The 12015-nt window shown below is 37.4% G+C and overlaps 1 protein-coding gene and 1 pseudogene across 4 annotated transcripts in view; one reads left to right on the top strand and one right to left on the bottom strand.

Moving 5' to 3' along the window:
• DDX50 (DExD-box helicase 50) overlaps positions 1-12015 on the top strand; it is a 32829-nt gene that overhangs the window by 19676 nt on the left and 1138 nt on the right. For 3 of the 4 annotated variants that reach the window (XM_040242236.1, XM_040242238.1, XM_040242239.1), the window contains 6 exons: positions 2736-2897; positions 4118-4237; positions 4977-5050; positions 5274-5433; positions 8508-8642; positions 9706-9750. In XM_040242236.1, coding sequence (XP_040098170.1) covers positions 2736-2897; positions 4118-4237; positions 4977-5050; positions 5274-5433; positions 8508-8642; positions 9706-9750 — 696 coding nt within the window. Of the gene's footprint in view, positions 1-2735; positions 2898-4117; positions 4238-4976; positions 5051-5273; positions 5434-8507; positions 8643-9705; positions 9751-11784; positions 11981-12015 lie in introns of those variants that run through there. The other variant, XM_040242237.1, reaches the window with a different exon arrangement.
• Positions 111-2292, bottom strand: LOC120865109 (annotated as a pseudogene).

Below are 12015 nucleotides of genomic sequence, written 5' to 3'. Positions count from 1 at the left end.
TGATCAGCTTAAGTCAGGTTTAAATCTCTTTATGAGTTTACCAATGGCATTTTGTTGATGCTGATCACCACAGTTCTTTCTCTGAACTACCATACTACAATGCCCTGTAATTTTTTTTTTTTAAAGGAGGCGGGTGTTTAAAAATGGACTCATTTGTTGGTTTTTTAAGACAATTCCACATAATGTTACTAGTGAGCTAATGATGGAATTCAGCTTGCCACCCTCCTAGGCCACTCTTCAAAGCAAGCTGCTTTATATAACTTCCCCAGTTGTGCTAGAATTTTGGAGTTAACTAGCAACAAGCCTGAAAATTTGGTTAGGTATATAAGTACAAAGCTGGTTCATCAAATCCCTGTCCTGGCCCTCAACCCAGTGCATTTCAACTAAGGCGTCATCTACCTCCTTCTTAACGTTTATCAGACACTTGAATAAATAACGTCCAGCCGCTCCTTGGAGATGGTTCCCTTTTTCAGACACTGGGCTGCTGAAGGGCTCAGGAGCCTCATGGTCCTGGGCTCCATTACTAGAGCCTTTACAACCTTCCAGAACCTCCATGTCCCCCTTTTCCTCACTCCTTTCATCCTCCGTGGGTTCTGGGTTTTCCTCCTGGGAAAGCGAGTCCTGGCTGGGGCCGTGGCCCCCCACAGTGGCAGACTCGCCTTCCAGTGGAGCAGGGCCCCCCAGGCCACTCTCCTGGGGCCCCTGGGCAACATCCTGGCTACTGCCAGACTCTTTGGGGGGAGACTTTTTCCCTTCCAAGGCTTCAATCACATCCTTGGGCGCTAGGGGCCCTTCTCTCAGTCATCTCACTTGGTCTCTTTTCTTCCTCCTTAAGTGAATCCAGGAGTTTTCTATGGCCATTAGGAAAAGGCTGATTTCCTCCTTTCCACAGGGAACTCGTTTATGTTGGACCTCTAGGTCAGTGAGGATTTTTTCAATCCATGTTGTCACAACCATGATGCCTTCCACTGTCTCAGGGCCTAGAGATGACGCTTTGAGGGCTAGTTCTTTCATGACAGACCCCAGGACTACAAACGTAATGGGCTTCCTTGGCTTCTCTAGTTTTCTTCGCTTACTGGGTGGTGATGGTACTGTTACGTCCTCATAAAAACTCCAAGCCAAAGCCCATGTCATTGTCCGACCCTGGCAGAATTCAGTATAGGTGACTTTAGGAACCCCTTGTATGCAAAGTTCTTCCTTCAGAGGAGCCAGGCTGCATTTCTTTCCCAGCATACAGCTAGCTATACCATCTTAATCTTTTTTCAAGCTGTAAACTGTCATGGATGATCCTTTTAACAAACTAATTCACCTCCTTCTGCCATGATCTCTGTGATTCCTCTTGTATTTACAGAACTGGGTGGGGGTCTTCCAGGATTTCGAGAATTTACTCCCTTGGCTTCCAACTGATTGGCAAAAAAGGGAGGGTTGCACATTGCAAAAGTCATAAATTATCTCAGATTCTTCTTTAAGAGCATCCATCAAGAGTGTCTTCTGTGGCACTTTAACCACTTTTATAAGATCAGATAAGTGGGTCCAGTCATATGTGTATATGCTGTTTGTTTACAAACTTCTTTTTTTTTATAAACTTCTTTTTATAATACAGTTCTGCAGTATTAAATATTAAAATGTTAAATGTTTAAAAAATAATATGTTTTAAAATTGAAATGTTTAATATTAAAATGCTAAATATTTATAATTTTTGACCTAGGAATTCAACTTCTAGATATGTAATCTACTGAAACATACATATACTGAGGGATCTGGAGATACAGTACAAGGTTATTCACTATAGCCTTGTTTCTAAAGGTGAAAGTTTGGATCCTACCCAAATGTTGATTAGTAGGGTACTGCTAAAATAAACGACTCTGGGAATTTCCTGGCAATCCAGTGGTTAGGACTCAGAGCTTTCACTGCTGAGGCTGGGCTGAGTCCCTGGTGGGGAAACTAAGACTGCATGTGTCGCAGCCAGAAAGAAAAGATACTGTAGCCATATGAAGAAATCATATGTCATTTTAAAAAATTAAGTAGATGTGTATCTATGGCTGAGATACAACTTTAGAAGGTAGGTTGTAAAACCATACATATATAGTGTAATCTCTTTTTCTAAAAAAAGTTACTTATTTGGCTGCACTAGGTCTTCGTTGCAACATGTGGGATCTTTGGTGTGGCTTGTGAACTCTTAGTTGTAGCATGTGGGATCTAGTTCCTTGAGGAATCAAACCTAGGCCGAGTACATTGAGAGTGCAGAGTCTTAGCCACTGGACCAGCAAGGAAGTCCCAGTATAATCCCATCTTTATAAATTCATAAAATTACATGCTAGGATTTGTGAGGTGTGTGTATTTAAAAAATGGTGTGTGGAGGAATATTTACTGAACTGTTAGCAGTTACTTATTATGAGACTGATATTAAGGAAAGCTTTTGCATTTTATGCTAAATGTTTTTCTGCATTGTTTGATTTTTAAAAACAATAAGCATGTATTTTTATAATTACCAGATTTAGAAACAACAACAAAAAGAGGAAGGACTTCCCTGGTGGTCCAGTGGTTAAGACTCCACACTTGCACTCCAGGGGTGCAGGTTCAGTCCCTGGTGGAGAACTAAGATCCCACATGCTGCACGGTGTGGCCAAATAAATAAAAACAGCAACAAAAAGAGCACAGACTTTATAGTATTTGGATGCTGTCACTGCTAACTATGTGCTATACACTTACTTTTCCTTTTTTTTTTCAAATAGAATGCCCAGTGTTTACATGGGGACATCGCTCAGTCACAAAGAGAAATTACACTGAAAGGCTTCAGAGAGGGTAGTTTTAAAGTTTTGGTGGCAACCAATGTGGCTGCCCGTGGTTTGGACATTCCTGAGGTTGACCTGGTGATTCAGAGTTCACCTCCGCAGGTAGGAAATGAGTTTTTTTTCCCACCAGTTTTATTGAAAAATAATTCACATACATCACTGTATAAGTTTAAGCCATAATAGCACTATGCTTTGCTTTATATGTGTTGTGAATTGATGCCCACAATAGGTTCAACTACCACCCATCTTCTCATATAGGTATAAAAGAAGAAAGGAATTATCTTTTAATTGAAAGTTTATATCTTTTGACCACCTCCCTTCATTTCTCCTCCCCCCAATGCTCTGTTTCTATGAGTTTAGTTTTTTTATTTGTTGTTGTTGTTGTTTTTTAGATTCCATATGTATGTGAGATCGTATAGTATTTGTCTTTCTCTGACTTATTTCACTTAGCATATTGCCTTTAAGGTTCATCCATGTTGTCACAAATGGTAGGATTTCCTCTTTTTATGGCTGAATAATATTCCATATAAACCTTTTTATTTGTTCGTCTCTAGATGAACACAGGTTGGTTCTGTGTCTTGACTATTGTAAATAATGCTGCTGTGAACATAGGGGTGTGGATATCTTTTTGAATTAGTGTTTTCATATGCTTTGAATATACTCCTGGAAATGTAATACTAGATCATGTGGTCGTTCTATTTTTAACTTTTGAGGATCCTCCCTCCTGTTTTCCAGCAGTGCATAAAGTTATCTTTTCTCCACTTCTGCACCAGCACTAACAAATGTTAATCTGTTCTCTTTTGTCTTTTTGGTAATGGCCATTCTAATAGGTGTAAGTTGATTTCGTTGCATTTTTACTTTGCAAGGAAATGAGATTTGATTTGGAGAAAATAAGAGTAGCTATATAAATTGCCTTTTATTTACAAGACTTTGCTTAGATTAAAAAAATATATATTATCTATTCTTGCTCTTAGCCAGTTTTTGTTAGTGTAATGTTAAATCGATCAGAATCTGGTACCTTTGCAAATGATTAACTTCTTTATTTACATTTGAAGTATGGAGTCATGCAAGAGAAGTATAAAAAGTTGCCATATAAAGAACCTTGGGATAGACTGGATAAAAAGGTTTTAAATCTCATCCCTTTTACTGCAGAATTCAAGCATAGACATTCTCTGGGATATTGAAAAGAGCAACAGGATTGAAATAAAAATGTTATTATCGATAGTAGTAGTTTTGTTGCTTCTAGTATTACTCTTTGGTTGCTGGAATGACTGTTTAATTTGCCATATTTTTTTAAGAAGATTTACCTCTTTTATTTTTAGGATGTTGAGTCCTATATTCATCGCTCTGGACGCACAGGTCGAGCTGGCCGGACAGGGATCTGCATATGTTTTTATCAACCGAGAGAAAGAGGTCAATTACGATATGTGGAACAAAAAGCAGTAAGTAGAGTTAAATTATTTCAGGCTTATTATCTAATGGTGCCTTAGAAAAGAGATCAGAGATCTTTTTATATTTGTTCTCACAAATAGATTTTATGACTTCTCATTTAAGCTGCATTTGGATGTGAAGCATGTGGAGAGCTAATTTATATTAGCTGCAAGACTTTGTTTTAATACAGCTTTTATTATGAAGACAGAAGAGCTGACTTTCTCCCTTTTCCCTTAAATTTCTCCCTTGACTAAAATCAGAAGTGCATTGTGATTTCAGTACCTCTTAGTCTGATATTGTAAATGGATGATTGTGACATTATCTTGATGTAATAGTCAAGATTATATTGAGGAATGTTAGAATAGCCAGTTTCTATAAGAAATTACACATTTTTGTGGTCTTGAGTTTCTGTAGTATTTTTCCTGTTTTTATGATGTGTATTTTCATACATTATTTCACATACTTTGTATGATAAAGATAATAAGAAAAAATTTATTGTAAACAGCATCTTTTTTAAAAAATCAGCTGTTTTGTAACTGTAATTCCATGATTTGTAACTATGAGACAATTGAAAAAAAATTTTTTTTTCCTCTTTCTAGAATTTGTTATTGATGATTTATTAGGAAATCTTGATCTGCTAGGGCTTGGAAATCTTTAAGTCCAAGAAATGGAAATTCAACAATCTAGGTTAATTTAGGAATTAATTGTAAAGACTTCCATTTTTCTTTAATGTAATTCTTTCATTTTCAGGGAATTACTTTTAAACGTGTAGGTGTTCCTTCTACAATGGATTTAGTTAAATCTAAAAGCATGGATGCCATCAGGTATGCTTTCTGACCTTGCTGAATGATTTTTTTCTTTTGTATTAGGCTATACATCTTTAAGCTCTCCTAGTTGACATTTCAGAAAATTTAATCACCAGTTTTATCAACAGACATTTAATTATATTAAAATACGAAAACGTTGCTCTCTTTTCCCATTCCTTCTTTTATCTTTAATCTTTTCAGTTTGTCTTGACCAAGAAAATTCACTGTTTTTAAACCGTAGGTCTTTGGCTTCTGTTTCTTATGCTGCTGTTGATTTTTTCCGACCATCAGCTCAGAGACTGATAGAAGAGAAAGGGGCAGTGGATGCACTGGCCGCAGCATTAGCCCACATTTCTGGCGCATCAAGTTTTGAACCACGATCTTTGATCACCTCCGATAAGGTAGAAATCTGTGAGAAAATTATATGTGGTTGAGAAAGATTAAAATTTAACCATAGATATCTATCAGGAGAGAAATATAGGACATCTTTACTTTGCACATTACTGTGTTAACTGAAACTTGTATATCAGAACCTGTTCCTCGTTTTTTTTTTTTTTTTTTTTGTCATGGAGCCATGCAAATCGAGAAATAGACTCTGCAGCTAACATCAGTTCCGTTCAGTTCAGCTGCTCTTTGCGACCCCATGAATCACAGCATGCCAGGCCTCCCTGTCCATCACCAACTCCCAGAGTTCACTCAAACTCATGTCCATCGAGTCAGTGATGCCATCCAGCCATCTCATCCTCTGTCATCCTCTTCTCCTTCTGCCCCCAATCCCTCCCAGCATCATGGTCTTTTCCAATGAGTCAGCTCTTCTGAGGTGGCCAAAGTATTGGAGTTTCAGCTTCAGCATCAGTCCTTTAATGAACACCCAGGACTGATCTCCTTCAGAATAGACTGGTTGGATCTCCTTGCAGTCCATGGGACTCTCAAGAGTCTTCTCCAACACCACAGTTCAAAAGCATCAATTCTTCGGCCCTCAGCTTTCTTCACAGTCCAACTCTCACATCCATACATGACCACTGGAAAAACCATAGCCTTGACTAGACAGACCTTTGTTGGCAAAATAATGTCTCTGCTTTTCAATATACTATCTAGGTTGGTCATAACTTTCCTTTCAAGGAGTAAGCGTCTTTTAATTTCATGGCTGCAGTCACCATCTGCAGTGATTTTGGAGCCCTCAAAGTCAGCCACTGTTTCCACTGTTTCTCCATCTATTTCCCATGAAGTGATGGGACCAGAGGCCATGATCTTCGTTTTCTGAATGTTGAGCTTTAAGTCAACTTTTTCACTCTTGTCTTTCACTTTCTTTCATCAAGAGGCTTTTTAGTTCTTTCATCACTTTCTGCCATAAGGGTGGTGTCATCTGCATATCTGAGGTTATTGATATTTCTCCTGGCAGTCTTGATTCTGGCTTGTGCTTCTTCCAGCCCAGCGTTTCTCCCATGCAAAGTAAGGATTGCCTGTATATGTGGAGAGTATGTGTATGTGTATAAAACACCATCTGACCTATCCCCCTGCCAGATCAGTATCAGATGTCAAACCATACCAGAGCCATGTATTCCCATTATAAAAAGTATACTTTACTCTGTAATTAGTAAGAAATCCATGGGGTGTTATTTTAGCACTGAGCAAATACTTTATCCCTAATAACCCACCAGATACTTCTCAAGAAAACTTAAACCACATTTCTTAAGGAAACATTAAAGTACACTTTTAAAGTCATCAAATTTATTGGCATAAAACTGTTCATAATTGTTCATCATTACCATTGTAATATCTTCTTTTTTTTACTTAAAAAAATATTTTTAATTGAAGGATACTTGCTTTATAGTTATTTGTTTCATATCTGCCATATATCAACATAAGGTAGACTTTTAAACCTAAGAAGTATCTGAGAGGTCATCTAATCCCAACCTTTATCTAATAAAAGAATCCCTGTTTGGCAGATGGTCATCTAACCTCTGCTTAAATATCTTAGCAACAGGGTGTTAGTGGTTTTATATTTCTTTTATGGGTTAAAATCAAAATCCAAAGTCTTTACAAGGAATGTGCTGTAGGGTCTTCCCTTGCTACCTCTTTGGCCTCATCTCCTATCACTCTCCCCTTGCTTGTTTCAACTATTGTAACCTACTTGCTGATACTCAAACATAAAGTTAAGCCTACACAAGGCCTTTGTGCTTATTTGTATTATTCTGAATGTTCTTTTACTAATCTTGGCTCCCTCCTTCACTTGATTCAGCTTTCTGTCAGGTGTCACTGTATCAGAGGTCTTTCCCTATCACCCTGTCTAAGGTAGCTTATTCCTGCCTTTTCTCTCTATTTTCATTTTCTTCCCCTGCTTTATTTTTTTTTCATGATTATTACTATCTGACATTATATATATTTACTTATTTGTTTACTGTCTCCTCTCCCACCATTGGACTTCACTGGTGGCTCAGTGGTAAAGAATCTGCCTGCCACAGGAGACTTGGGTTTGATCCCCCCCCCCACCCCCACCCGGGTTAGGAAGATTTCCTGGAAAAGGAACTGGCAATTCACTTCAGTGTTCTTGCCTGGAAAATTGGTTGGACAGAGGAGCCTGGTGGGCTACAGAGTAGCAAAAGAGTTGGACACAATTTAGCAACTCAACAGCAACAATTCCATCATCATTCACTGCCCCCACCCCAACCCCTTGCTAGATGTATACTACAAGGTAACTCTCTGAGACAAAGGACTATTTACTGCTGAATCTCTAGCACCTAGGACAGTCTCTGGCCACATATGTAGGGGACACTTAACCATTTGTTACATCAGTGCCTTCCTATATCTTCTTCATGTTGACCCTTTTGTTGTCCAGTGAACTTTTACAGGGCAAGTCGTTTTTGCTCAAGTGTAGTCCTTCGAAAGTTTAAAGAAGTTTATGTCCTCTTGTTTTTCCACTCAAAGCTAACCTTTCAGCATTTCCTTAATTCTTCACTACTTTATCTTATCCCTGATGCTGTAGTTTTTTTAATTTCCTCTTGAAGCATTATGTTTAGAATTAAATGTAGTCTTTACATCAAAGTATAGAAGAATGATACTTTCAATGATCTATAAGCATTAGTCTTATATTAATATAGTTTAAAATAAGCTATTTTTTTAGTGGTCATGTTACACTGGTCCTGTTGGCTTATAAGAAGTGCACGCATGCATGCTACGTTGCTTCAATTGTGTCCAACTCCGCAACCCATTGGACTGTAGCCCTCCAGGGTCCTCTGTCCATGGGATTCTCCAGGCAAGAATATTGGAGAGGGTTGCCATTCCCTCCTCCAGAGGATCTTCCCGACCCAAGGATTGAACCCTTGTCTTTTGCATCTCCTGTGTTGGTAGGCGGGTTCTTTACCACTAGTGCCACCTGGGACGCCATAAATCAAAAAAGGCTGTTAAGTTAGGATGTTATTGTCCTATTGCTGCTGCTTTTCTGTCAAACACAATGTGACTTTTATTCCTTAAGGGGTTTGTGACCATGACTCTGGAAAGCCCAGAAGAAATACAGGATGTCAGCTGTGCTTGGAAAGAACTTAACAGAAAGCTGAGTAGTAATGCTGTGTCCCAAATTACCAGAATGTGCCTCCTGAAGGGAAATATGGTAGGCTTTTCTAGACAACTGCCATATATGTTTATAAAGACTAGTAGATTTTGTTCATTGTTTTTCTGAAATCTAATGGGATGAATAATACTATTTTATCCATGTGTTAATGTGTTTCCAGTTGGAAATTTGGAGATTTATGTAAGTAACCCATTCCTCTAGAAAGCTGTAAGTCATTCTCCTTAATTTGTAATATTCAAGTTATCTAAGTTTCTGCCTTTGAATGCATATGTGATTGTGTGTGTTTATTTTTTACAATTGAGCAATATAATTGCAACAGCTAAATAGTTTTTTTTTTTAAGAGAATACATAATATTGGTTTCTAAGTGGCCTGCTATTGATTGTTAATGAGGATAACTGAATTAGGTATTTTCATACAGTTATGAAATAGCGAAGTTAAAGCCATCTGTAATCTTAGTGACTGATTTCTTCTAATGGTTTTGTGAAAAGACGTTATATTTATTCATCTCACCTGACTATATAAATTCATGCTAATCTAGAATTTATTAACTTGTTTATTGGAAAGTTATCTTTCTCAAAGTTTAATATTACCTTCAAAAAACATCTGTGACAAGTAAGACAACTATGTACATTGAGGAAAAAATGTGGAGGGGGAGGGAAAATATACCTAGATCCTTAGGCCAAACCATTTGCTATACTTGGATATTAATTAACTTTCAATGTACTAGCAGCCAAGATCAAAGAGGAAACATCTTAGGTTATCTCCTGGCAGAGAGATAAATTTTTAAAGGAATTTATTAGATGGGTCATTGTAAAAAGGACATGGAACATAATAGTGTCTAGAAAAACTTTTCTAGGGAATACTCTAGATGCTCATTAGTAGTCAATTCTTACTAGATACTGGTTTACTTTTAGATTTAGGAAGTACAATTAGCAGCCATTCTGTGTCATGCATTATTATGTATTAGCTGGTTTAATTCTGTAAGCAGTCATGAGACCCACTTAACCTTTTCTTTTTTTAGTTTATTTAAAATTATAAGAAGGTGTTTTAAAAAATCAACTCATGTGCATCTAAATAAAAATATTTTCATTTTGCTTTTAGGGTGTTTGCTTTGATGTTCCCACAACTGAATCAGAAAGGTTACAGGTATATAAAAATTTTTATCTGTTAAATAGTTGTATATGTTTCTCTAAAAGATAGAGATTAAAAAAACATATTTATAATATCTTTATCATGTGTAAGTCAATTAAAAATTCCTTAATAAACTAATAAATTATAAATATCCAGTTTGTCAAATGTGAAAAAATAGAATTACATACGAAATCCTCATGTACTCATCACCCAGCTTCAGCAGTTATCAGCTCATGGTCAGTTGTGTTTCATGTCTGCTTCCATCCACTCACACTGTATTCTTTTTCTTTTTTTAATTTTATTTACGGCTGTACTGGGCCTTCCTTGCTGTGTGGGCTTTTCTTTTTCTTAGTTGCAGAGAGTGGGGGCTATTCTCTAGTTGCAGTGCATGGCTTCTCATTGCAGTGGCATCTCCTCTTGCAAAGCATGGGCTATAGCACTCACAGGCTTCAGTAGTTGAGGCACATGGGCTCTGTAGTTGCAGCTCCCAGGCTCTAGAGCACAGGCTTAATATCTGTGGTACCCAGGCTTAGTTGCTCCATGGCATGTGGGACCTTCCTGGATCAGGGATCAAACTGCCCATGTTTCCTGCATTGGCAGGTGGATTCTTTACCAGTGACCCACCAGGGAAGCTCTCTCCTGTATTCTTGAAACAAATTCTAGGAAGTCTATCATTTCAACCATAAATACTTTTATATAGCTAAAATATTAAAAACACTTTCAAAAAACATAATACCATTATTAAACCCCCCAAAATAGTAATTCATCGGTATTATCCAATTTTGTGTTTACATTTTCCCGTCTCCTGAATGTTTTTAAATATAAGAAGGTCTGCAAAGTTCATTCTGTATAATTTGATTTTTGTCTCTTTTACTCTAGGTTCTCCAATTTCTTTCTCTCTTTAAAAAAATTTTCCTTGTGTTTTATCTGAAGAAGAAAGAGATTGTCCACTAAATTCCTACACTGTGAAATTTGTCTGTTTGTGTCCGATACATATATATTTGACATAAGAATGGGATTATTTGGTTTTCAAGGTCCTTTTTAAAATTCAGAATATGTTGTAAACACATTTCTTTATCAACTATACAGTTACTTACTTTTATTGGCTCCCTGGCATTTGGCCATATGGGTAACCAATGTCCAGTTTTTCTGACATTTAGATTATTTCCAATACTAATACTCTATTATAAACAGCTTTGCACTGGTGGCTCAGATGGTAAAGAATCTGCCTGCAATGTTTGATCCCTGGGTTGGGAAGATCCCCTGGAGAAGGAAATGGCAACCCACTCCCGTATTCTTGCTTGGAGAATTCCATGAACAGAGGAGCCTGTCAGGCTACAGTCCATGGGGTCACAAAGAGTCGGACATGACTGAGCAACTCACATGCATTATAAACAGGTTGGCCTTAAATGTTGGCATAACTAATTCTTTATGCATTGCCAAGTTTATTTCTTTAAGATGAACTTCTTAAGATGTCTGCTTGGCCAAAAACTGTGTGTATTTTTAAGGCTTTGGTCATACATTGCCACCAGTTGTGTGTGTGGCTGTTTATCTCTGCTCATTCTGACATGTAAGGAGGTATTTTAATATTAACTTGCCTTGGCAACTCATGATCACAGTGAAAGACAGTGTAGCAGGATATGACATATTGATGCTCTTAAGGGCTGCTGATTTTTATATTTTGTTTACCCTGATACCAAATTGTTTCTAATAGCGACATTTTTAGTCCCTGTTGACAGATTTTTAATCTGCATTATCAGCTCTCAGACCTTGTTTCTGTCAGTATACCTTCTGAAAGCAATGACCACTTATTAGTGGCCTATTCGTTTTGTGCTGAGAAACTGGTGGGCTCTTTTAGAATGTATAAACCGAGTAGGAATTTAGAGTCCCAAAATTGGCCTGAAAATTTCTCCTTGGACTAATACTTAACATTTAGAAACTTTTCTGGGGGCGAGGAGGATCCAAGCTTTGTACTTTTACATTAAATTTGAGATTTAAGTTTTACAGGATTTTTTTCATTTTTAATGACATTTATTGTTTTTTTTGTAGTTTTACAAGCAGTACATGTTCATTGCAGACAACTAGAAACACATAAAAGTATAAGGTAATAATCACCTGGAGAAGGAAATGGCTGCCCACTTTAGTATTCTTGCCGGGAGAATCCCATGGACAGAGGAGCCTGGTGGGCTACATTCTGTGGGGTCGCAAAGAGTTGGACACGACTGAGCGATTAACAAAAAAAGAGTAACAATCATACATAAATTCCCATCCCACAGAGGA

Source organism: Oryx dammah, unplaced genomic scaffold (genome assembly GCF_014754425.2).
Source record: "Oryx dammah isolate SB20612 unplaced genomic scaffold, SCBI_Odam_1.1 HiC_scaffold_6, whole genome shotgun sequence".
Classification (NCBI taxonomy): Eukaryota; Metazoa; Chordata; class Mammalia; order Artiodactyla; family Bovidae; genus Oryx; species Oryx dammah.
This window is presented reverse-complemented; position numbering and strand designations above follow the sequence as displayed.